Genomic DNA, 27,377 nt, shown 5'->3' with positions numbered 1-27,377 from the left:
CGACGGGGACTCCACCTGCGTGGCAGTCGAGACCGGCACCGCAAGCGGCGGCGGTTGTCGACAGCCCCGGCGCCGGGCTAGAGCTCGCCGGCGCCACAGTCATCGGCGCCGGGGGCGCAAGCACCCCCGGGGCCGGCACAGCCTGGCGCATCAGCCCTTCCAGGAGCCCCGGAAGGATGGCTCTGAGGCACTCGTCCAGGCCCGCTGCCGAGAAAGGCGGGGGGGGCCGGTAAGGGTGTCGGTGCCGGAAGCTGCTGGGGCCCAGGAGACGGCACCGAGGTGCCGGAACCCCGACGCGTCGGTACCTCCACAACCGACGGAGACCTCTCCTCTCTGCGATGACGCTTCGGCGTCGACTCCTCTTCAGGGTGCACCGAGGGCTCCCGGTGACGGCGCTTCTTGTCTTTTTTCCGGTGCACGTCACCGGTGCCGGAGGGCATGGAGGAGGAGGAGGTCGATCCCCCTCGGTCTCGGGGTACCGGGTCCGACAGGGTTCGGTCCCGTGGCTCACGAGTTGAGGGAGTGACCGGGGCCGACTGCCCACGCGGTCTCTCTACCCCACTCTCGCCGGCGGACCGGCGGGCCGACGGGACCTGTTCTCCTGGGGTCGCTGCCATCGGTGCCGATGTCTCGGGCATCGATACCGGTACCGAAGAACCGGTCTTCGATACCGATGCCGTCGAGGTCGACGTCGAGGGGCCGGCGCAAGTTCCAAAAAGACGGTCCCGCAGAACTTGCCTCGCAACCTGAGTCCGTTTCCGGAGACCGAGACACAAAACGCACGACTTGAGATTGTGCTCCGGCCCGAGGCACTGGAGGCACCAAGCGTGGGTGTCGGTCTGCGAGATCGGCCGGCCGCAGCGACCACACTTTTTAAATCCACTCGGGACCTTCGAGGACATCGACGGAAAAATCGCGTCGGCGAAGTCAAAGTCGGCAATGGTGGCTAAAATCACACCACGAAAACTGAAACCGACCGAGCGGCCACTAGGCCGCAACGAGGCGTCCCCGCTAGAAAGCGAGGGAAAAGAAGGAGCGCGTGCTCCACACGCGCAAAATTCTTTTTTTTTTTTTTTTTTTTTTATAAAAGAGAAAGAAGAAGAAGAAGAGGCCGAACAGGCCAAAAGCGACGATCCGCGTAAACGTGGTCGAAAAAATCCGGCGGCTGAAACGAGAGAGAGGGGAAAACACAACTCTCTCAGTCGCGGAAAAAAAGTAACTGGCGGGAGCGGTCGCGCACGGGCGGGAAGACGGCCGCGCATGCGCGGTGGGCGTGCCCTGCGTGCCGACCGTCCCGCGAAGCTTTTCCGGTTGGTGGGGGCTGCCGCGGACGTCAACCCAGTCGTGAGAACAAGCAGCCTGCTTGTCCTCGGAGAAAATAAGGTACAGCAAAGACAAGGAAACATAATCCAAGTTTGATATTAAACACTTGCGCCTACTTGTGGCTCAGATGGCCAAACTAACCCAAGCTCAGGTCCTGCTCCTCCAAGTCAGGAGGCAATATTCCAACCAAAGCAGATGATCTTGCATGTATTAAAATATGACCTTGAAGATCGTATTCTGCTTCTTATTTATGTCACTGACCTGACTGCCTTATCAAGAGGGAGGTACTGTAAACAGAAAAACGGGGTTCTAAAAGAGCATCAAAGAGATTACCGTGTTTCTAATACCACCAAAAACATCAATCAATGCTTCGTAAAAAGTGCTTTAGGACGTTATCTAGAAAAACCAGAGCCGAGTATCATCAGGACATTTAGTGCTAGTATTACTACAGCCAGGTCCTGAATAACAGGTACAGAAAAAACAAAAAAAAAACCCCACAGTTTTAAATGAGGACAGCTATGGGTTGAATATTGTCCCCTATATTCCTACTTCATTCTCTTTCAGCAATTGCTCTCAAGACTGTACTGTAATTCGGAGCACAAGAGTTTCCCAGAAGCAGAGTAAACGAAGTTTAATATTCACTTCCAATTACCCAGGAAACAGAATCACGTCAAGAAGTCAGTATCGCCTGCTCTAATCAGATATTACCACCTTGTGGCCCACCCTACTACTGCAGCCAAAAAGTGATTTTTCTCCCTTATATTTCAAGTTAAACTCAAAGTTGCATGTGCAGTAATTATCCCAGCTTTATCTGGTCATTCTATCCTGAAAACATGGTTGCTACAGGTAGAATGACTGATGAGATAATGTACACAAATGGTATTAAAAGAAAAACAAAAAATAAAACCTAACACAAAAACTTAAGAAAAGGCATTTTAAACACCTACACTGGGGTTTACTAAGTATCTAGTGCAACTGGCTGGACGCTAGTGCCGACACAGCCCATTCATTTTCAATGGGCTATGTTGGCAATGCTGTACGGCTTAGTAAACAGAGCCCCCCCCCCCACCCCCTAGTTTCTACAGTTCCTCTGAAATAAAGCAGGTTTTGGCCAGAGCAAATATCAGACATGCTACAGCAAGTATGAGGTCCCTCCCCCACCCCACCCCCCCCAAAAAAAAATGTATATAGCCTTACTTATCCCAAACGTAGTCTGTGTTGGTGTAGAGCCTGTATACAAAAATATATTAGTCATTTTTAATATCAAGCAGAATACAACTATTTAGCACTTTCTCTAATGATATAAGGAAAACCTTTCCCTGCTCTGCTTAATTTAACAGAGCTTCCACAGGACTTACTCCCTTTCAGAAAAACTCAGTTTTATCATCTTTATCAATAGCTTTTTAAAATTTCTATTGTATATCCTCCAGCTTGCTTTCTCTCTCCACCCATTACCCAGCAAGACCCCCAATTTTTCTCAAATACCTTCTTGGCACACAACTCAGCACCTTTCCCTAGAGCTTTCCTAAACCTTCCTCCATCTCTCTCTCACTCCTGATTCACAGTACACACAAAGCCCACATGGCAGACACCACCAATCCAAGGCACTTGCTCCAACATAACTGTCTCTCAGACCTCCAAAGTGACATCTATTTTTCAACATCCTCCCTGCACAAAGACCCTATAACTCTCACTCAATCCCCTATACACAGTTCAACTCCCACAGCTTCTCCTGATCCTGCTGTGGCACTCCCCTAGCTCCTTCCTCCTGGCACCTACTCCAAGCTTGGCCTAACCTTCATCCTCACCCCACACCAACACACCTCCTGCTCTTCATTCACCATGTCTCAAATTTGACTTCCTCCTCCTCTCTACACCAAGACACATCCTCTCCCCAAAGGGCACACCCCCCAACTAGCTATACTCCCTTGAGGTGCACATACCTCTAGCAGTTCTTCCATCCCCCCCTCCAAAATTCTCCTTGCACATCCCCCAAGCTTAGCCAGTTTTTCCCTACATCCCAAGGCATAGCCCCCTTTGGGCAAACAGCTTCTAATATTTACTGCATCCACCCCCCCCCCCCCCCCACCCCGAGCCTCAGCTTTAAAAGCTGGTGAGGAGAAAAACATTTGTATGCCAGGCTACATCTTCCTCCACTGCTTAGGGTCAACTGCATCAGACCAACAGTCCATCTAGCCCAGTATCCTGTTTTCCAGCAGTGGCCAATCCAAGTACCTGGCAGAAATCCAAATAGCAGCAACATTCCATGTTACCAATCCCAGGGCAAGCAACGGTGTCCCCCATGTCTCTCTCAATAGCAGACTATGGACTTTTCCCCCAGGAACTTGCCCAAACCTTTTTTAAACCCAGATATGTTAACCACCATTACCACATTCCCCAGAGCTTAACTATTCTTTGCATGAAAAAAATATTTCCATGTAATTTCAAGTGTCCCCTAGTCTTTGTTTTTACCTATTCTACACCATTCGATCATATCCCACCTCAACCATCTCTTTTCCAAGCTGAAGAGCCCCAACTCTTTAGCCTTTCCTCATAGCGGAGGAGTTCCACCCCCTTTATCATTCTGGTCACTCTTCTTTGAACCTTTTCTAATTCCGCTATATCTTTGAGATACAGCGACCAGAATTGAATGCAGTACTCAAGGTGAGGTTGCACCATGGAGCAATACAGAGGCATAATAATATTCTTGGTCTTGGTTTGCATCCATTTTCTAATAATTCCTATCATCTTGTTTGCTTTTTTAGCCACAGCCACACACTGAGCAGATTTCAGTATTGTCTACAATGACACCTTGATCTTTTTTTTTTTTTTTGAGTACTACTATAGATCCTGGCAGTTCAAATACTGCAGTTGATCCCAAACAGAGAAGAAAAGACACAGCCTGGCATGCGGTCACTTTTGTCCTCACTTACACCTTGGGTGGGAGAGAGGTAAGGAAAGAGGAGTCATGGTGAGTGAATATGCTGGGCAGACGGGGTGGGGGGAGGAGGGAGGGAATTAGGTGAATCAATCATCGCTGCTTCTTGGTGTCTATGAGCCCCCACCCCCCAAAAAATGTATGAAGTCTTACTTATCCAATGGGTAGTCTGCGTTGCATATGTTGTAGACCCTGCATAATTTATTTAAAAAAAAACAAACTTTTAATCAAGATGAACATGAAATGTTAGGGCTTTCTCTAATGGCGTACAGATGGCCTTCGACTGCTCTATTTCCCATACAAGCTCCAATGAAGTATTTACCTTACTTGAAAGCTCAGTTTTGATTTACAGCCACAGTACTTGGATTATCTGTATTTACAGGTACCAGCTGTATGGGTTCAGTGGGCACTCAAGCCCCCCAAAACATACCTTAGAAATTAAGGAAATTTCAGTGTCCAGAAAGTGGTAATTTATGGCAAATAAGCACTTCTAATTTTGGCGAGTTGGCTCTTCTGTTTGTATTTAATGTTAAGATTTATTGAACTGACTCAGTAAAGATCTCTAAGAAATGTAATAATGGCAAGACTTTTCTATTACAAAAGTAAAGTATGCAAAAAATCAGAAAGCAGCTAATCCAGGCTTTCTGAGGAGGATATGTATGAGGTCATCTGATGCAGCACTTGTGCTCCAGGTTCATTTTAATAGCACATTTCAACCACCAACTGTTACGATAAAAGGGAAAGGGGACTTGATATACCGCCTTTCTGTGATATTTTGCAACTACATTCAAAGCAGTTTACATATTATATTCAGGTACTTATTTGCCCAGAGTCAGAAGCAGCTGCAGGATCAAAGTCTGCTGCACTAACCACTAGGCTACTCCTCCACTCATTCCACCAATAAGAGCCAACCTCATCAGTGATGTCACAATGGCTTGATTGCCCAATACAGTTCCCCAGGATCAAAGACTACTGCACTAACCACTAGGCTACTCCTCCACTCATTCCACCAATAAGAGCCAACCTCATCAGTGATGTCACAATGGTTTGATTGCCCGATACTTGGCTCACTTCTGATATTGTGATGTCATAAGGGAAAGGGAAACGGGACTTGACATACTGCCTTTCTGAGGTTTTTGCAACTACATTCAAAGCAGTTTACATATATTCATGTACTTATTTTGTACCAGGGTCAATGGAGGGTTAAGTGACGCCCAGAGTCACAATGAGCTGCAGTGGGAATCAAACCCAGTTCTCCAGGATCAAAGTCTGCTGCACTAACCACTAGGCTACTCCTCCACTGTCAAGGTGTTGCCAAGAAGCTGGTGAGCACTGATTTGATAACTGGCACTGACAACCACCAGGAAGAAAACACAAATATTGAAGCAAGCTCAGTCTCTGAAGAGCCTCAATGCTACATTTTAAAATCAAATATTTTCACTGTTCATCTCATTCTAACTTTGCTATATGAGGTTTTCACTTCAGACAGGTCTCTCTTGAAACTTCCGAGTGTCAAACCACATTTCCTTTGTAGTACTTTGCACAAACCATATGTCATGTACCCTGAAATATGGGCAAAGATACAATTTTAATGAAAGTTGCAGTGCCTACTTTGGATAAAAATCAGAATTACCAGATTTGACAAGAGGAAAAAGTTTATCAAATGAATGTAAGATAATCCATGCTGAATCAAACGAAGGTCCATCAAGCCTACTATCCTGACAGCTTTCTAAAAATCTAGATATACTAGATCAACCGGCTCACCTTTATCCACGTTTATTCACGCCTTCAAAGAAATGAAGCAAACTGGTGAGGCAAGACTTCCCTTGGCTGAACCCATGCTGACTCTATCCCATTAAACTATGTTTGTCCATATGCTCCATAGTTTTATTCTTTATAAAATTGTTTCCACTATTTTACCCAGCACCGACGTCAGGCTTACTGGTCTATAATTTCCTGGATCACCCCTGGAACCCTTTTTAAAAATCACGGTCACACTGGCCACCCTTCAATCTTCAGACACTATGGATGATTTAACGACGGGTTACGTATTACTAACAGCAGATCAGCAATTTCATGCTTGAGTTTGAGTACCTTTGGCTATATGCCATCCGGTCCAGGTGATTTACTACTCTAATTTGTCGATTTGGCTCAGTACATCTTCCAGGTTCATCAAAAATGTTTTCAGTTCCATTGCATCATCCTCCTTGAAAACCATTTCCAGTACAAGCAGATCTTCCTCCGTAAAGACCGAAGCAAAGAATTCATTTTATTTATTTATTGCATTTGTATCCCACATTATCCCACCTATTTGCAGGCTCAATGTGGCTTACATAGTTTTGTAAACATTGTCATTGCAAGGTGACATATACATTTAATATTGTGTACAGGTTAGATAAGGGTAGGAAGAAGAAAGAGAGGAGTGATTAAGGTAGCTATAATAGATGCATTATCTTAGTTGCTTGGATTGTCGGGTGAATTATTGTGGTGATTAGTACTTATTGTATGCCTTGCTGAAGAGATATGTCTTAAGAGATTTGCGAAAGACACTTGTTTCGCCGATTGTTCTCAGGTCTGTAGGCAGTGCATTCCACATTTGCGTGCCTAAATACGAGAATGTGGTCGCATGCATTTGCTTGTACTTTAGTCCTTTACAACTAGGGAAGTGCAGGTCGAGAAATTTGCGGGATGATCTTGTGGCGTTTCTTGGAGGTAAGTCTACGAGGTTTAGCATGTAGATTGGGGTGTCTGAGTGAATGATTTTGTGCCTCCGCGATGGACTTGTCCTCCCTGAGTGCCCCTTTTGCTCCTTCATGATCTAAACGGTCCCACGGACTCTCCTGGAGGCTTTCAACTTCTGATGTACCTGAAAAAGTCTTTACTGTGAGTTTTAGCCTCTGCAGCAAGTTTCTGTTCATATTTTCTTTTAGCCTTCTTTATTAATGCTTTGCAACTGACTTGCCAGTGCTCACGTTGCTTCTTATTTTCTTCATTTGGGTCCTTTTTCCATTCTTTGAAGGACAACCTTTTGGCTGCAACAGCCTCTTTCACGTCACCTTTTAACCATGCTGGATGTCATTTTCTCTTCTTTTCACCTTTGCAAATATGTGGAACGCATCTGGACTGGGCTTCCAGTTTGTTATTGAGATAGACATGGGGAAGCCACTGCTTACCCTGGGATTGGTAACAATTGCTGCTATTTGGGTTTCTGCCAGGTACTTATGACCTGGATTGGCCACTGCTGGAAATCGGATGCTGGGCTACATGGACCATTGGTCTGATCCAGTATGGCTATTCTTATGTTCTTATAGAGTAGTTCTAACTGCCCAATCAAATGTCTCAATGAACTTTAAATATATCTATGCTGAATTTTTGGAGTCCCCTGCATTAATAGGAATTTCTTACCAAACTGCATGTATGCACATTACTCATAGCGTGCATTAAACCAGTACTAGAAGCATTTAAGATTATTTATTTTTTTCTTTAACTGTGAACAGACGTAAGAGGACACCACCCTCCCCCCCCCCAAAGCCATCATCCTTTTAAATTTTCTTAGTATTCTGGAAAGATCCTGCTATGTCATTTTCATCATTATAAATCCAATAATCCAGAATTAAATACTAAAAAGTGACTCAAACATTTTTAAAATAAAGTAAGCAGCTTTATATGTGAATTCTGGATAAAACAGAAGACTCAGAATCGTGCATTTCTTGGTGCCATTTCTTTTTGTCAACTGGATATTAGGGTAGGGAGGGAATCAACTATTGCTCTAATTTTCAGATGAAACAAGCATTTCCCATTTATAGAAAATAAAAATCCTTACTTTCATTTACTACATCTGGAACAACAGTAGTGGTTGTAACTGTAAGTTAAGCAAAGAGGTTAATATTACCGCCTGTTTATTCTTTTAAGTACAGTCAAGTATCAGTAAATCTGATTCTGCTACACTTTCAAGAACAGATCCTAGGAAATTGTGCTCCAATTCAAAAATAAACTGACATGATTCTTACTTACCACCCAGTTTCCTGCAAAGAGGAATTCTATGGCAAAAAGTTTCTGAAATTGTGTGAACTGTGGCACATTTACATAATTTGTACCATTTTGTAAATGGATGTAAATTTTTTGCAGAAAAAAATTAAAGCAGTTTCTAACCCTGCTTCAGTTTATAAATTTTATTCTTTTAGGGGCTCTATGGGAAGGTGATCTTGGGAATGCTGGGAAAGGATGAACTTACGTTTACAGAATGTATGAGCATAGACTCGTGTAGAATCCTGATAAATCTGTCATAGGTAGAAATAATCCAACTATTACTACAGATTTCAGGAGTCTTTTGGGGGTCAAAAGCTATGTTTAACCAGCTCTGGAGGTTTTTCCTGAGTATGCACAGGAGTTTCTGCAGATTATAGTACATTGCTACACAACCCAAGAACATAAAAAATGTGCCATACTAGGTCAGACAGATGGTCCATCTAGCCTGCATCCTGCTTCCAAAGGTGGACAATCCAGGTCACAAGTACCTGGTAGAACCCCAAAGAGTAGCAACATTCCCATACTACTGACCCTAGGTATAAGTACTGGTTTCCCTATATCTACTTTAATAGTAGTTTACGGACTTTTCCTCCAGGAACTTGTCCAAACCTTTTTAAACCCAGATATGCTAACTGGTTTTTAGCACATCCTCTGGCAACAAGTTACTGAGCTGAACTATATGCAGAGTGAAAAAAATAATTTTCTCCTGTTTTAATTAAAAGTCTTGCCATGTAATTTCATGGAGTTTCCTATCATCCTCAAACTTTTAGAAAAAAATAAAATCAATTACATAAGTACATAAGTAGTGCCATACTGGGAAAGACCAAAGGTCCATCTAGCCCAGCATCCTGTCACCGACAGTGGCCAATCCAGGTCAAGGGCACCTGGCACGCTCCCCAAACGTAAAAACATTCCAGACAAGTTATACCTAAAAATGCGGAATTTTTCCAAGTCCATTTAATAGCGGTCTATGGACTTGTCCTTTAGGAATCTATCTAACCCCTTTTTAAACTCCGTCAAGCTAACCGCCCGTACCACGTTCTCCGGCAACGAATTCCAGAGTCTAATTACACGTTGGGTGAAGAAAAATTTTCTCCGATTCGTTTTAAATTTACCACACTGTAGCTTCAACTCATGCCCTCTAGTCCTAGTATTTTTGGATAGCGTGAACAGTCGCTTCACATCCACCCGATCCATTCCACTCATTATTTTATACACTTCTATCATATCTCCCCTCAGCCGTCTCTTCTCCAAGCTGAAAAGCCCTAGCCTTCTCAGCCTCTCTTCATAGGAAAGTCGTCCCATCCCCACTATCATTTTCGTCGCCCTTCGCTGTACCTTTTCCAATTCTACTATATCTTTTTTGAGATACGGAGACCAGTACTGAACACAATACTCCAGGTGCGGTCGCACCATGGAGCGATACAACGGCATTATAACATCCGCACACCTGGACTCCATACCCTTCCTAATAACACCCAACATTCTATTCGCTTTCCTAGCCGCAGCAGCACACTGAGCAGAAGGTTTCAGCGTATCATCGACGACGACACCCAGATCCCTTTCTTGATCCGTAACTCCTAACGCGGAACCTTGCAAGACGTAGCTATAATTCGGGTTCCTCTTACCCACATGCATCACTTTGCACTTGTCAACATTGAACTTCATCTGCCACTTGCACGCCCATTCTCCCAGTCTCGCAAGGTCCTCCTGTAATCGTTCACATTCCTCCTGCGACTTGACGACCCTGAATAATTTTGTGTCATCGGCGAATTTAATTACCTCACTAGTTATTCCCATCTCTAGGTCATTTATGGTAAAATTATGTATAATCATACCTGATAATTTTCTTTCCATTAATCATAGCTGATCAATCCATAGACTGGTGGGTTGTGTCCATCTACCAGCAGGTGGAGATAGAGAGCAAACTTTTGCCTCCCTATATGTGGTCATGTGCTGCCGGAAACTCCTCAGTATGTCGATATCAAAGCTCCATCCGCAGGACTCAGCACTTAGAGAATTACACCCACGAAGGGACACTCTGCCCAGCTCACCACCGCCGAAACGGGGGAGGGGAATTAACCCAGCTCATCCCCACACAAGTGGGGGAGGGGAATCCGTCCAGCTCATCCCCGCGGAGCTGGGGAGGGACACCACACCCGCCGATGCGGGGGGATCTGGCTTATCCTGCAACCGCAACCGCGGGAGGAGCTGACTGACCCTAACACCGCCGAAGCGGGAGGGGTACAAAGCTGCCCTACAGCCGCACGAAGCGGGAGGGAGTGCCGGCAGAATTTAAATCTCAATCCAGCCCCGTAAAACGGAGGGGAGAGGAATGCAGCAGCTCACTGTAACACAAACTCGTCTCAACTCTTGAAGAATCCAAGTGAAAAAACTTGAACACGAAGTCTTTCTGAAGTAACTGAAGACTAAACTTGAACCTGAAATGCAACCAGAATAAAAACAGTACAGATATCTGGGAGGGGCTATGGATTGATCAGCTATGATTAATGGAAAGAAAATTATCAGGTATGATTATACATAATTTACCTTCCATATCATCAAGCTGATCAATCCATAGACTGGTGGGATGTACCGAAGCAGTACTCACCCAGGGCGGGACATTGAAATCCCTGACCTCAACACTGAAGCTCCAAACCGGGCCTCCGCCCGTGCAGCCACCGTCAAACGGTAATGCTTGGAGAATGTATGAGCCGAAGCCCAAGTTGCCGCCTTGCATATCTCTTCCAAGGAGACGAATCCGGCCTCTGCCATCGAGGCCGCCTGAGCTCTCGTGGAGTGAGCCTTCAGCTGGATAGGCGGCACCTTCCTTGCGGCCACATAAGCCGCTGCAATGGCTTCCTTGACCCATCTTGCCACTGTAGGCTTAGCAGCCTGCAGACCCTTACGAGGACCTGCAAACAGGACAAACAGATGATCCGATTTCCGGAAATCATTGGTCACTTCCAAGTATCTGATGATGACTCGCCTCACATCCAGATATTTAAGAGCAGAGTACTCCTCTGGGTAGTCCTCCCTACGAAAGGAAGGGAGACAGAGCTGCTGATTCACATGGAAGCGAGAAACAATCTTGGGCAGAAAGGAAGGCACTGTGCGAATAGTCACTCCTGCCTCAGTGAACTGCAGAAAAGGCTCTCGACATGAGAGCGCCTGGAGCTCGGAAACTCTTCTGGTTGAAGTGATAGCCACCAAAAAGACTGCTTTCCACGTCAGGTCTTTCAGAGATGCCCTTGACAAGGGTTCAAAAGGCAGCTTCTGCAACGCTCTTAGCACCAGGTTGAGATTCCACGCAGGCACCACTGAGTGCAGAGGAGGGCGCAGGTGATTAACTCCCTTGAGAAAGCGCACCACATCTGGCTGCTAAGCCAGGGAAGCACCCTTCAGGCGGCCCCTGAAGCAAGCCAGAGCCGCTACCTGGACTTTAAGGGAACTGAGCGACAGGCCTTTCTCCAGACCTTCTTGCAGGAACGCCAACACTGAAGAAATTGGAGCAGTGAAAGGAGAAAGTGAGCCTGCTTCACACCACGCTGCAAAGATACGCCAAACCCTGGCGTAAGCAGTAGAAGTAGAGCGCTTCCTCGCTCTTAGCATAGTGGCGATGACCTTGTCTGAGAAGCCCTTCTTCCTCAGACGCTGCCGCTCAATAGCCAGGCCGTAAGACCAAAGGGGGAGGGATCCTCCATCACCACGGGACCCTGATGTAACAGGCCCTGCTCCACTGACAGCCGCAGAGGATCGTCGACTGAGAGCCTGATCAAGTCCGCATACCAGGGACGTCTGGGCCAATCCGGACCCACCCGGATTACCCTGCCGGGATGCTTTGCCACCCGGTCTAGCACCCTGCCCAACATGGGCCAGGGCGGGAACACATAGAGGAGCTCTTGTGTCGGCCACTGTTGGAGAAGAGCATCTACTCCCAGGGATCGAGGGTCCCGTCCTCTGCTGAAAAAGCGCGGCACTTGGCAATTGGCCAATGACGCCATCAGAACTAGGCTCGGCTGGCCCCAGCGCTTCGTGATGTCCAAGAACGCCTGAGCAGATAGTTGCCAGTCTCCGGGCTCCAAGGTATGGCGACTGAGAAAGACCGCCTTGACATTCATGACTCCGGCAATGTGGGCCGCTGAAAGCTGCTCCAGGTTCGCTTCCGCCCACTGGCAAAGATTCATAGCCTCCTTGGCTAGAGGGGCGCTCTTGGTACCTCCCTGGCGGTTGACATAGACCACGGCCGTGGCATTGTCTGACAGGACCCGTACAGGCTTCAACACCAGTACCGGGATGAACTCCAAAAGCGCCAACCGAATGGCTCTGAGTTCCAGGAGGTTGATAGACCACTTTGCCTCTGCAGGAGACCAGAGCCCCTGCGCTGTCCTTGCCAAGTAGTGGGCTCCCCAGCCCGATAAAGAGGCGTCCGTCGTGACGACAATCCACTCTGGGGTCACCAGAGGCATTCCCGCAGACAACTTGTCTGTCTGCATCCACCAGCTCAGCGCCTTGCGCACTGCTGGGTCCAAGGGAAGGCGCACAGCATAATCCTCCGACATCGGAGTCCAGCGCCGCAGCAAAGATTGTAGAAGTGGTCTCATATGAGCCCTGGCCCAGGGCACTACTTCCATCATGGCCGTCATAGAGCCCAACAGCTGCACATAGTCCCAATCCCGAGGAGGAGAGGCTACTAGGAACTGGTCCACTTGAGCCTGAAGTTTGACAATTCGATTGTCTGGCAGGAACACTCTGCCCACTTGGGTGTCGAATCGAACTCCCAGGTACTCCAGGGACTGAGTCGGGCGCAGCTGGCTCTTCTCCCAGTTGATGATCCATCCCAGGGAGCTCAAAAGAGCAACTACCCGGTTCACAGCTTGCCGCACTCTGCATAAGAGGGGGCTCGGATCAACCAGTCGTCCAGATAAGGATGGACTTGTACCCCTTCCTTTCGTAGGAAGGCCGCGAAGACCACCATTACTTTGGAAAAGGTCTGCGGAGCAGTAGCCAACCCGAATGGGAGGGCTCTGAACTGGAAGTGTCGTCCCAGGACTGCAAAACGCAGAAAGCGTTGAAGAGGAGGCCAGATGGGAATATGCAGGTACGCTTCCTTGATACCCAAGGATGCCAGGAACTCTCCTGCCTTCACTGCCGCTATAACAGAGCGGAGAGTCTCCATGCGAAAGTGCCGCACTTTCAAGGCCCGATTGACCCCTTGAGGTCGAGGATAGGCCGGACAGAACCTCCTTTCTTTGGTACCACAAAGTAAATGGAGTAACGTCCCTTGCCAAGCTGACTTTCTGGCACCGGAACGACCGCGCCCAGGCGGATCAGATTGTCCAAGGTCTGCTGCACTGCCACAGCTTGACCGGAGACTTGCAGGGAGAGAGTACGAACCCGCTTTTAAGGGTCGGCAGAACTCTAGCTTGTAGCCGTCTCTGATGACTTCCAGCACCCACGCGTCTGAAGTTATTGTGGTCCACTCGCCCAGAAACGAGGACAGCCGTCCTCCAATCTGCACTGGGGCGTGGACCAAGGCCCCGTCATCGGGTACGAGACCCTGGGGGAGGACCGGAGGGAGCACCTCCGGGACGGCGGTCTCTGCGAAAAGAATGCTGCTTGGGGGAGAAATTCCTCTTGAAGGAAGAAGGGGCAGAGGAGCCCGCTTGCCCGGGCGGTACCGACGGGCTTCCTGCAACCGTCCTCTGAAGGTACCGGGACGAGTACTAGCCCGAGCCCTGACCTCTGGTAATTTCTTGCCCTTAGACGTGCCGAGATCGGTCACGATTTTGTCCAGCTCGACCCCAAAGAGCAGCTTGCCTTTAAAAGGCAATCTAGCCAGGCGGGATTTAGAGGCGTGGTCAGCAGACCAATGTTTCAGCCAAAGCCACCGCCGCGCAGAGACTGTCTGAGCCATGCCTTTAGCTGAGGCTCTCAAGACATCATACAGCAAGTCTGCCAAATAGATTAGGCCCGATTCCAGGGCCGGCCAATCAGCCCTCAAGGAATGATCCGAGGGGGAAGCCCGCTGCACCATAGTCAGGCACGCCCTGGCCACATAGGAACCGCAAACCGAGGCCTGCAAACTTAAAGCAGTCGCCTAAAAGGACGACCTTAAGGCCGCCTCCAATCTTCTGTCTTGGGCGTCCTTTAGGGCCGTGCCACCTTCCACCGGCAAAGCCGTTTTCTTAGTCACCGCAGTGATTAAAGAATCCACGGTAGGCCACAGATAGGCCTCACGTTCACTTTCAGGCAAAGGATAGAGGCGGGACATAGCCCTAGCCACTTTGAGGCTCGCTTCCGGGACATCCCATTGAGCCGAAATTAAGGTGTGCATGGCATCATGCACGTGGAAGGTTCTAGGCGGGCGCTTCGTCCCCAGCATAATGGCAGAGCCAACAGGGGCTGAGGGGAAGACGTCCTCCGGAGAGGAAATCTTCAAAGTGTCCATGGCCTGTAACAACAGGTTGGGCAAATCCTCTGGGCTAAAAAGCCGCGCTGCAGAGGGGTCATCCGCTCCATCCGAGCGGGGATCTATCTCCTCCAAGGAATCCGCAAAGGACCGTTGGGAGACCTCAGACACGCTGCCCTCATCTACATCGGAGGAGACAAAGTCCTCCAAGGCCTGGGAATCAACCCGAGGGCGTTACCTCTGGGAACCTCAACCTCTTTACCAGACGAGGGAGCAGGGGCAGCGTTTTGCATGAGGAAAGCCTGATGCAGCAGCAAAACCAACTCGGGGGAGAAACCCCCCAGACTGTGCACTTCCGCAGCCTGGGCAACAGCCCTAGACGCACCCTCAACCGGCGCTCGCAAGAGCGGGGGAGAGACATGCTGCGCATCCAAAATGGCGTCCGGCGCGACACTCCGTGAAGGAGCCGCGCGGGAAGAACGGCGCTTAACTTTAGCCGCTTTTGTGCCGTCGCCCAAATTAAGGGCGTTCATGGCATTAATGTCTCCAACCTCAAGGGCGGCCCACGAAGAAGCCGTCCGAGCCGCGTGGCCGGCCAAGATGGCGGAGGCGAGGAGCGGGGGATGGGCGTTTATGGCGGGAAAAACCGCCACGCCGGAGGAAGGACCGGGACATTCATCGGTCACTAAACTGTCACCCATCGAGGGCGAATCAGGCTGTAAAACCCCCGCATCCCCTCTAGAAGCGCTCCAGCGATCCGGGGAGCGACCCTTTGCGCCCTCGCCCTCCGACGCCATATGCCACGAGGAGAAGAATCGGGGAACCCCCTGCCCGCTATAAAAAGGTAAAATTACCTGCTTGCCGCTCCGAGCTGTAACGAACTGGTGTCCCAGTGAGTAGCTGCAATGAACGTTTAAATAAACGTCGAAATAAACGCCTTTAAGGACGTTTAAAATTTTTTTTTTTTTTTTTTTTAACGGAGCCAGCGGGAGGGGGGAGAAAAGGAGGGACCTGGCACCACCAGGTTTGCACTTGCTCAAAAGAGCCCTCAACCCCAGGCCTCAACAAAACCTAAGGATTAGGCTTGGAGGCCTAGCCAGAGCTGCTGCTGTGTGTGACCACCACCTGCTGAGATAGAGAACATACTGGGGAGTTTCCGGCAGAACATGACCACATATAGGGAGGCAAAAATTTGCTCTCTATCTCCACCTGCTGGTAGATGGACACAACCCACCAGTCTATGGATTGATCAGCTTGATATGGAAAAATACATTAAAAAGCAACGGACCCAGCACAGACCCCTGCGGGACCCCACTAACTACCCTCCTCCACTGAGAATACTGGCCACGCAATCCTACTCTCTGCTTCCTATCTTTCAACCAGTTCTTAATCCATAATAATACCCTACCTCCGATTCCATGACTCTGCAATTTCTTCAGGAGTCTTTCGTGCGGCACTTTGTCAAACGCCTTCTGAAAATCCAGATATACAATATCAACCGGCTCCCCATTGTCCACATGTTTGCTTACCCCCTCAAAAAAATGTATTAGATTGGTGAGGCAAGACTTCTCTTCACTAAATCCGTGCTGACTTTGTCCATCAGTCCATGTTTTTGTATATGCTCTGCAATTTTATTCTTAATAATAGCCTCCACCATCTTGCCCGGCACCGACGTCAGACTCACCGGTCTATAATTTCCCGGATCTCCTCTGGAACCCTTCTTAAAAATCGGAGTAACATTGGCTACCCTCCAGTCTTCCGGTACTACACTCGATTTTAGGGACAGATTGCATATTTCTAACAGTAGCTCCGCAAGTTCATTTTTTAGTTCTATTAATACTCTGGGATGAATACCATCAGGTCCCGGTGATTTACTACTCTTCAGCTTGCTGAACTGACCCATTACATCCTCCAAGGTTACAGAGAATTTGTTTAGTTTCTCCGACTCCCCCGCTTCAAATATTCTTTCCGGCACCGGTGTCCCCCCCAAATCCTCCTCGGTGAAGACCGAAGCAAAGAATTCATTTAATTTCTCCGCTACGGCTTTGTCCTCCTTGATCGCCCCTTTAACACCATTTTCGTCCAGCGGCCCAACCGACTCTTTGGCCGGTTTCCTGCTTTTAATGTATCTAAAAAAATTTTTACTATGTATTTTTGCTTCCAACGCTAATTTCTTCTCAAAGTCCTTTTTTGCCCTCCTTATCTCCGCTTTGCATTTGGCTTGGCATTCCTTATGATCTATCCTGTTACTTTCAGTTGGTTCTCTTCTCCACTTTCTGAAGGATTGTTTTTTGGCTCTAATGATTTCCTTTATCTTACTGTTTAGCCACGCCGGCTGACGTTTAGTCTTTTTTCCCTTTTTTCTAATAAGTGGAATATATTTGTCCTGAACCTCCAGGATGGTGTTTTTAAACAGCATCCACGCCTGATGCAAGTTTTTTACTCTGCGAGCTGCTCCTTTCAGTCTTTTTTTCACCATTTTTCTCATTTTGTCGTAATCACCTTTTCTATAGTTAAACGCTAGCGTACTTGATTTCCTAGTTTCACTTCCTTCAATGCCAATATCAAAACCGATCATATTATGATCACTGTTATCAAGCGGCCCTCGTATCGTTACCCCCTGCACTAGATCATGAGCACCACTAAGGACTAAGTCTAGTATTTTTCCTTCTCTTGTCGGCTCCTGAACTAGCTGTTCCATGAAGCTGTCCTTGATTTCATCAAGAAATCTTATGTCCCTTGCGTGTACAGATGTTACATTAACCCAGTCTATATGCGGGTAATTGAAATCCCCCATTATTATTGTGTTGCCCAGTTTGTTTGCGTCCCTGATTTCCTTTAACATTTCCGCATCCGTCTGTTCGTCCTGGCCAGGCGGACGGTAGTACACTCCTATCACTATCCTTTTCCCCTTTGCACATGGAATTTCAATCCACAGTGATTCCAAGGAGTGTTTTGTTTCCTGCAGAATTTTCAATCTATTTGATTCAAGGCTCTCGTTAATATACAATGCTACCCCTCCACCAATCCGATTCACCCTATCACTACGATATAATTTGTACCCCGGTATGACAGTGTCCCACTGGTTATCCTCCTTCCACCAGGTCTCAGAGATGCCTATTATATCTAATTTTTCATTTAGTGCAATATATTCCAACTCCCCCATCTTATTTCGTAGGCTCCTGGCATTCGCATATAGACATTTCAAACTATGTTTGTTGTTCCTAAGTACATCATGCTTAGTACTTGACAGTATTAATTGGCAATCTTTTGTCTGATTTTTATTGTTATTTAAAGATACCCGATCTACTACAATCTCTTTTGCAACCTCACTATCAGGATACTCTATCTTCCCTGTTATGGTGATATCTTTGAAAGATACCTTATCCCGAACCATGCTCTTTTGAGCGACTGTCGGCCTTCCCCCCATTTCTAGTTTAAAAGCTGCTCTATCTCCTTCTTAAACGCCGATGCCAGCAGCCTGGTCCCACTCTACTCCACTCAGGATTTTGTAGCCCTCTATCATATTCCCTCCTCGGCCATCTTCTCCGAATTGAAGGGCCCTAACCTCTTAAGTCTTTCCTCATATGAGAGGAGTTCCATACTCTTAATCATTTTGGTTGCCCTTTGAACCTTTTCTAATTTTGCTTTATCTTTTTTGAAATATGATGACCAGAAAGCAAAGTTACTCACCCGTAGCAGATGTTTGAGGACAAGCAGGCTGCTGCTTTTACAGCTGGGTGATGTCATTTGACAGAGCCTGATATGGATGCTGACTAGCGGGATTAGTTTACAGTTTACTAGCAGCGTCCCTCTACACATGCTTTGGTGCCTTCCTGCCCGACGTGCGAGCACGGGTTCCTCAGTCTTCACTTTTCCACAGAGCTAGGACACGTCTTCGTGTTCTCACAGTGCCTTCCTGTGCGAGTATTTTTCTCCTTATTTGAATTATTTTTCAATTTTCTTTATTGAATTTTATTTCCCTTTAATTTTAGTAGTTTTTTTGGCCCTTCAAATTACCTTCTTTTTTTACGAGTTGCTAGGCCCATTTAGGCCAAAGCACTGACCTCAATTTGAACACTACCCCTTTTTCTGTTCATAATTGAGTTTAATTTGGCCACAATTCTTTTCTCTATGTCCCAGCAGGTCCCCAGTGGCTTCAAATGGCGCACCCAATGTAATTGGGTGATTTCTGTTATGGACCTGCACTCTTGCTGCATCAAGTGCCTTGGGCCTGACTATGAGCCTAACTCTTGCTCTCTCTGTTTAAAAATGCAGTTGGACACAGAGGATGCAGCAGGTCCAACAGAAGAGACTTTTTGGCTCCTTTAAGGCTGGTATATTGTCATTGGCACTGCAAGCATCGACCTTGATAGTTGCCAAAACTTCAGCATTCATTGGGAGTGCACCAGCATTGAGAAGGTCTCCCAACACCGGGTGCCGAGGGTAGGCCCTGGTACCAGTCAGCATTGAACCCGACCGAGGGCACATACAGGTTTGAAGTCATCCTCATCAGCCCCAAAGGACCGTGATGCTCAGCATGGGGGTAAACCCAAGCAGCATAAGCACTGGCCCTCATTGACACATGGTGCTAGGAGTACCGGCACTGCCAGTATCTGAGAAGCGCTGGCACGGAGAGGCGCGCTCCCCCTTTTTGGAAGAGGTACCAATGCGCAAGTCTCTGGACAGGCATGTTCCCGCTACCGGTTCGGCACAGACACCTTCTCAGGATGCCTCTCTCCTGGCTCCCCCGCCTTTGCCGATGCCTTACTTTGACTAGTGGTTCCGAGTCATGCTCGGGGAACAGCTGATGCAGATGCTGCAGCTGCAAACCGCTCAGGCATCAAGGGTGCTTGTGCCAGCTGTGGATCAGACCCACATTCTTCCTGAGGCTCCATCTATGCCTGTGTGGAGATCCTCAGTACCAGCACCTCAAAGGGTGTCGACATCAACATCGAAATCCACACACAGAAGAGAGCCAAAGTACAGCCGTACTCTCTGGAGTCAGAGAGTACGGCTGTACTTTGGCTCTCTTCTGTGTGTGGACAGGGTTCCACTGAGGCAGGCATAGAATCACTCAGCCTGGTCTAAATGGGACCATTCATGGGACTAAGACCTCACTACTTCTCGGAGGAGTCTTATGGTGTTTATCTTCTGATCCCTCCCTCCACCTCGAGAGACGTAAATCTCCACTTGAGGGTCTCACTGCTTTTCTCAAGGAGATGGCTTCTGCCATTCAGTCAGACGGAGGAAGAGCCCAGGGGGAATATGTTAACTGTCCTGGACTATGAGTCTCCTCCTAAGGAAGGGGACACAATACCATTGCACTGATAAATTGGGAATCTCTCCTATCAGTGCAAGTTGCATCTATGAAGGTGGAAACACATATATCCAGAAGGCTCTCGGATTTGAAAGGGCCCAACTGCCTCACCACTCTGGTGGTCAAATTCGCCCTTAAATGAGCTAGGAGCTCCATGACTCATGCTTCGGCACCCCCAGGTAGAGAGGCTTGGACACTAGACTCATTTGGGAGGAAAGATCAGGGCTTGATGTTCATTGCCTACATCCAGTCCTACCAGCTCTACATAAGCCTTTGATCACCTCACTTGTTTTTCCCATTTCCTGATCATTTATAAATATACTAGTAAAAGAGGCCCGTTTCTGGAGCAAATGAAACGGGCGCTAGCAATGTTTTCCTTCCCAACACCCCCCCCCCCCTTCTCCCTCCCTCCCCGTTCTGACGCCATTGCTCCGCACCTCCTGAACGCACCTGCGTACGCCATTGCTCCGCCCTCGGTGTGTGACGCCATTGCTCCTCCCTCGACGTCATCACATTTGACGCGAGGGCGGGGCCCCGAGACTTAGCGATTTCGGTGGCTTCATCACCACGAACCCTTCGAACCAGTCTTGAAGGAAGTGACGTCAGTGGCTTGGTTTCACTGACGTCAGTGTCTTCAGAACGTTGAGGGTGAGTTTTATTATATAGGATTAGAAAACAGCAGTCCCAGCACAAATCCCTAAGGAACCCCACTATTTATGCTGCTTCATTGAGAATATTCAGCCTTTAACCCTACTACCATGCTTTCCATCTTTTAACCAGTTCTTAATCTACAATAGGACACTGCTAACTCTCCCATGACTTTTTTTTTAAATTTTTTATTTAAGCAAACTTACTATACTGCCTTAACTAGCTGGCAGTCCAGGCTGTTTACAATTCTAACAGTTTCCTCAGGAAATTGTTCATGAGTACTTTGTCAAATGCCTTCTGAAAATCCAGGAACATAATATCAACTGGCTCATCTTTTTCCACGTTTGTTCACCCCTTTAAAAAAGTATAGCTGATTAAGGCGAGACTTCCTTTGGCTAAATACATGTTAGCTTTATCCCATTAAGCCATGCTTATTGTATAAATTCAGTAACTTTGTTCTCTATGTAATAGTCCGTACCATTTTGCCTGGTGCTAACAGAAGATGAGGCTTAGGTGTTTCTAATTTTCTTTTGTATCATAGAGCTGCTCAAGCCTGAGCCACCATCAAGTGGTTCTAGAATCATTCCTATAAATTGAGGACATCTCTAGAACAACAGCTGGTGGGTCTGGCCCCCTTATTTTATTTGGCTTTTGCCAAAGCATCGGCAACTCTGACCAGTACTCTCCAGCTACCTTGATGACTTTCCATGTTTGGGACTGGATATGCTCAGATTCCCAGTTTCATGTCTCACACCATACCCCTATCCTGTTTAACCCTTTGTTTTTGCATGGGTCGTTATCTGTGGCAACAACAGGGCTTGGAACATTTGGGGCAACTCTGATGATGTGCATCATTAAACCCATTCACATTCCAAAAGCCCACCCTAACACTACCCAAATGCCTCTTCACCCCCCCCCCCCCCCAATCACCTCCCACGTGCCCAGCAATCCTATAGTCCTTTCCCTCCCTCCCCTGGCCCTATAAATCATGCCAGCCACTACCCCCACCAGCCAGCCCACACCCTGAAGGAAGATCACCACCGCGAAGAGTAGAACCTACGATTCTAACCACACCCCTCCCCCTGCATACATACACCCCACAGTCACACATTCTCCCCCTCCCCCAGTTCTAACAGTGGCCTAGTATTGACGATAGTCCAAGCAATAGTCCACTACCGAATAATGTTTCCTACACCATGCTTCTCTGCAATGTTCTGAAGCGTGTGCCAGAACTACGTCACCGGTTCTCCAGAGTTCTTTTTGTTCTGCGGAGTAACTACGCTTGTCTCTCACTTGGATGACACGAAGATTTGAACATCTTGTGAATATAAGTTTTCTTTTCATTATCGTCAGGCTTGGGAAACACTAGCTTAATAGGGATAAGCCAACATAGATTTAGTCAAGGGGAATTTTGCCTCAATCTGCTAAATTTCTTTGAAGGGATTAATGAACATGTGGATAAAGGCAATTCTGGATCTTCAGAAAGCATTTGACAAAGTACCTCATGAAATTAAAAAGTCATGGGATAAGAGGCAGTGTCCTATTGTGGATTAAGAATTGGTTAAAAGTTAGAAAACAGATAGAAGGGTTAAATGGTTAATATTCTCAATGGAGAAAGTAAAATAGTGGGGTTCCCATGGATCTGTTGCCTACTATATTACAGGAAACAAATGTCCCAAGTTTCACCCATCGGAAACCCAGTCACCTTACCTTCCACCAGCAGAACAAACACACTTTCCTGTACTCTACCAGGTTCAATCCAACATCTGAATGTCTGGCCCTGCACAGCAGGATGGCAGATTAAAAACAGCAAAATGATACACACCAAGTAAAATGTCCTGCTCTCTTCCTGCTGGTGGAAGGTGGAGTGGGGGAAGGGAAAACTGTAAATATTTGAGCAGGGCCTGTCCTTTTATGTTAAATTGTACAGCGCTGCGTAACCCTAGTAGCGCTCTAGAAATGTTTAGTAGTAGTAGTAAATATGATTTGAGTGATACAAGGGTTGAAGAATATTAGCTTGCCAAGAAACTAAAAGGTTGAAGAGCACTGAACTACTTATCAGAGCCTCAGCTATACTTACCAACTTGACAGGCTGGGATTGGTGGTTTCCAATTACTGTCTTCTTCACACGTAATTATATCACTGCCAACTAAGACGAAGCCAGAATTACATTCAAACTGAACGGAGTGGCCATATTTATAGGAATGCCCAAATCCAGATATTTTTCGCCCATTTTGGACAACTGGATCTGTACAACTGACAGCTAAAAGAAAAGAAATGAATTACTTTAAAATTTAGTATTACAGTATCATCTGGAATAACTATATTCATCGCTTAGGGTAAGCAGGGGATAACCTATTCCAAGAAGCTTCAATATCTTCAGTTCTACTACATGAGGATTCAAATCACAACACACACTAGCAACTATTTACCTATTCTGTTTTCCACACCAGTTTTTCCAACCACAAGGTAAGACAAAAATCACCTCTTATTCCTGCCATCTGTTCCTCTTATGTGTCACACCTATACTCTTAATACAGAGAAAATCTCTTCCCTTCCTAAATTCCCATCTTCCTACTTTCTTTTTTGTTTTTTTATTATCACATACTCAATGGAGAAAATTAAATAGCGGGGTTCCCATGGATCTGTCGCCTACTATATTACAGGAAACAAATGTCCCAAGTTTCACCCATCGGAAACCCAGTCACCTTACCTTCCACCAGCAGAACAAACACACTTTCCTATACTCTACCAGGTTCAATCCGACATCTGAATGTCTGGCCCTGCACAGCAGGATGGCAGATTAAAAACAGCAAAATGATGCACACCAAGTAAAATGTCCTGCTCTCTTCCTGCTGGTGGAAGGTGGAGTGGGGGAGGGGAAAACTGTAAATATGATTTGAGTGATACAAGGGTTGAAGAATATCAGCTTGCCAAGAAACTAAAAGGTTGAAGAGCACTGAACTACTTATCAGAGCCTCAGCTATACTTACCAACTTGACAGGCTGGGATTGGTGGTTTCCAATTACTGTCTTCATCACACGTAATTATATCACTGCCAACTAAGTCGAAGCCAGAATTACATTCAAACTGAACGGAGTGGCCATATTTATAGGAATGCCCAAATCCAGATATTTTTCGCCCATTTTGGACAACTGGATCTGTACAACTGACAGCTAAAAGAAAAGAAATGAATTACAAGTCTTTATAAAGTGAATGATACATACCTGTAGCAGGTGTTCTCCGAGAACAGCAGGCTGATTGTTCTCACGACTGGGTGACGTCCGCGGCAGCCCCCACCAACCGGAAGAAGCTTCGCGGGCGGTCCGCACACAGGGCACGCCCACCGCGCATGCGCGGCCATCTTCCCGCCCGTGCGCGGCCGTTCCCGCCAGTTGAATGACAAGCAAAAATGATGAAAACGCAACTCCAAAGGGGAGGAGGGAGGGTAGGTGAGAACAATCAGCCTGCTGTCCTCGGAGAACACCTGCTACAGGTATGTATCATTCACTTTCTCCGAGGACAAGCAGGCTGCTTGTTCTCACGACTGGGGTATCCCTAGCTCTCAGGCTCACTCAAAACAAGAACCCAGGTCAATTGAACCTCGCAACGGCGAGGATACAACAGAAAATTGACCTACGAAGAACAACTAACAGAGTGCAGCCTGACCAGAATAAATTCGGGTCCTGGAGGGTGGAGTTGGATTTACACCCCAAACAGATTCTGCAGCACCGACTGCCCAAACCGACTGTCGCGTCGGGTATCCTGCTGGAGGCAGTAATGTGATGTGAATGTGTGGACAGATGACCACGTCGCAGCTTTGCAGATCTCTTCAATAGTGGCTGACTTCAAGTGGGCCACTGACGCTGCCATGGCTCTAACACTATGAGCCGTGACATGACCCTCAAGAGCCAGCCCAGCCTGGGCGTAAGTGAAGGAAATGCAATCTGCTAGCCAATTGGAGATGGTGCGTTTCCCGACAGCGACCCCTAGCCTGTTAGGGTCGAAAGAAACAAACAATTGGGCGGACTGTCTGTGGGGCTGTGTCCGCTCCAAGTAGAAGGCCAATGCTCTCTTGCAGTCCAATGTGTGCAACTGACATTCAGCAGGGCGGGTATGCGGCCTGGGGAAGAATGTTGGCAAGACAATTGACTGGTTAAGATGGAACTCCGACACCACCTTCGGCAGGAACTTTGGGTGGGTGCGGAGCACTACTCTGTTGTGATGAAATTTGGTACATGGAGCATGAGCTACCAGGGCTTGAAGCTCACTGACCCTACGAGCTGAAGTAACTGCCACCATGAAAATGACCTTCCAGGTCAAGTACTTCAGATGGCAGGTATTCAGTGGCTCAAAAGAAGGTTTCATCAGCTGGGTGAGGATGACGTTGAGATCCCACGACACTGTAGGAGGCTTGATAGGGGGCTTTGACAAAAGCAAGCCTCTCATGAATCGAACGACTAAAGGCTCTCCAGAGATGGCTTTACCTTCCACACGATAATGGTAAGCACTAATCGCACTAAGGTGATTCCTTACTGAGTTGGTCTTGAGGCCAGACTCTGATAAGTGCAGAAGGTATTCAAGCAGGTTCTGTGCAGGGCAAGAACGAGGTTCTAGGGCCTTGCTCTCACACCAAACGACAAACCTCCTCCACTTGAAAAAGTAACTCTTTTTAGTGGAATCCTTCCTAGAGGCAAGCAAGACACGGGAGACACCCTCAGACAGACCCAACGCAGTGAAGTCTACGCCCTCAACATCCAGGCCGTGAGAGCCAGGGCCTGAAGGTTGGGGTGCAGCAATGCTCCGTCGTTCTGCGAAATGAGAGTCGGAAAACATTCCAATCTCCACGGTTCTTCGGAGGACAACTCCAGAAGAAGAGGGAACCAGATCTGACGGGGCCAAAAGGCGCGATCAGAATCATGGTGCAGTGGTCTCGCTTGAGCTTCAGTAAGGTCTTACCCACCAAAGGTATGGGAGGATAAGCATACAGGAGGCCGGTCCCCCAATGAAGGAGAAAGGCGTCCGACGCTAGCCTGCCTTGTGCCTGAAGTCTGGAACAGAACAGAGGCAGCTTGTGGTTGGTCTGAGAGGCGAAAAGGTCCACCGAGGGGGTGCCCCACTCTCGGAAGATCTTGCGTACCACTCTGGAATGAAGCGACCACTCGTGCGGTTGCATGACTCTGCTCAGCCTGTCGGCCAGACTGTTGTTTACACCTGCCAGGTATGTGGCTTGGAGGAGCATGCCGAACTGGCAAGCCCAACGCCACATCCCGACGGCTTCCTGACACAAGGGGCGAGATCCGGTGCCCCCCTGCTTGTTGGTGTAATACATTGCAACCTGATTGTCTGTCCGAATTTGGATAATTTGGCAGGACAGCCGATCTCTGAAAGCCTTCAGTGCGTTCCAGATCGCTCGGAGCTCCAGGAGGTTGATCTGCAGCTCCTTCTCCTGGAGGGACCACCGACCCTGGGTGTGAAGCCCATCGACATGAGCTCCCCACCCCAGGCGAGATGCATCCGTCGTCAGCACTTTCGTGGGCTGCGGAATTTGGAATGGACGTCCCAGGGTCAAATTGGTCCGAATGGTCCACCAGAGCAGCGAAGTGCGGCAACTGGTGGAGAGGCGGATGACATCTTCTAGATTCCCGGTGGCTTGGAACCACTGGGAAGCTAGGGTCCATTGAGCAGATCTCATGTGAAGACGAGCCATGGGAGTCACATGGACCGTGGAGGCCATATGACCCAGAAGTCTCAACATCTGCCGAGCTGTGACCTGCTGAGACGCTCTGGTCCGCGAAGCCAGGGACAGGAGTTTGTTGGCCCTCGCTTCGGGAAGGAAGGCCTGAGCCGTCTGGGTATTCAGCAGAGCTCCTATGAATTCCAGAGATTGGGTTGGCTGGAGATGGGACTTTGGGTAATTTATCACAAACCCCAGCAGCTCCAGGAGTTGAATAGTGCACTGCATGGACCGGAGGGCTCCTGCCTCCGAGGTGTTCTTGACCAGCCAATCGTCGAGATATGGGAACACGTGCACTCCCAGCTTGCGTAGATACGCCGCTACCACCACAAGGCACTTTGTAAACACCCATGGGGCAGAAGCGAGCCCAAAGGGCAGCACACAATACTGAAAGTGCAGTGCGCCCAGGCGGAATCTGAGATACTGTCTGTGAGCTGGCAGTATCGGGATGTGAGTGTATGCGTCCTTTAAATCCAGGGAACATAGCCAATCGTTTTTCTGAATCATTGGCAGAAGGGTGCCCAAGGAAAGCATCCTGAACTTTTCTTTGACCAGGAATTTGTTCAGGCCTCTCAGGTCTAGGATGGGACGCATCCCCCCTGTTTTCTTTTCCACAAGGAAGTACCTGGAATAGAATCCCTGCCCTTCCTGCCCGGGTGGTACGGGCTCGACCGCATTGGCGCTGAGAAGGGCGGAGAGTTCCTCTGCAAGTACCTGCTTGTGATGGGAGCTGAAAGATTGAGCTCCCGGAGGACAATTTGGTGGCAGGGAGGCCAAATTCAGGGCCTATCCGCACCACACTATTTGGAGAACCCACTGGTCGGAGGTTATGAGAGGCCACCTTTGGTGAAAAAATTTTAACCTCCCTCCGACCGGCAGATCGTCCGGTACGGACACTTTGAGGGCGGCTATGTTCCCGTGGATCCAGTCAAAAGCCCGTCCCCGGCTTTTGCTGTGGAGGCGCAGGGGG

The 27,377-nt window shown here is 48.0% G+C and overlaps 1 protein-coding gene across 1 annotated transcript in view; it reads right to left on the bottom strand.

Moving 5' to 3' along the window:
• LOC115482058 (complement receptor type 2-like) overlaps window positions 1-27,377 on the bottom strand; it is a gene marked incomplete at its 3' end in the record, with an annotated part of 504,947 nt that overhangs the window by 321,836 nt on the left and 155,734 nt on the right. Inside the window, exons 23-24 of the mRNA XM_030221619.1 lie at window positions 23,664-23,846; window positions 22,751-22,933 (exon numbers count right to left, since the gene is read on the bottom strand). Of these exons, the coding sequence (XP_030077479.1) occupies window positions 22,751-22,933; window positions 23,664-23,846 (366 nt within the window). The remainder of the gene's footprint in view (window positions 1-22,750; window positions 22,934-23,663; window positions 23,847-27,377) is intronic.

The sequence above is a fragment of the Microcaecilia unicolor genome, chromosome 12 (assembly GCF_901765095.1).
Source record: "Microcaecilia unicolor chromosome 12, aMicUni1.1, whole genome shotgun sequence".
Lineage (NCBI taxonomy): Eukaryota > Metazoa > Chordata > Amphibia > Gymnophiona > Siphonopidae > Microcaecilia > Microcaecilia unicolor.
This window is presented reverse-complemented; position numbering and strand designations above follow the sequence as displayed.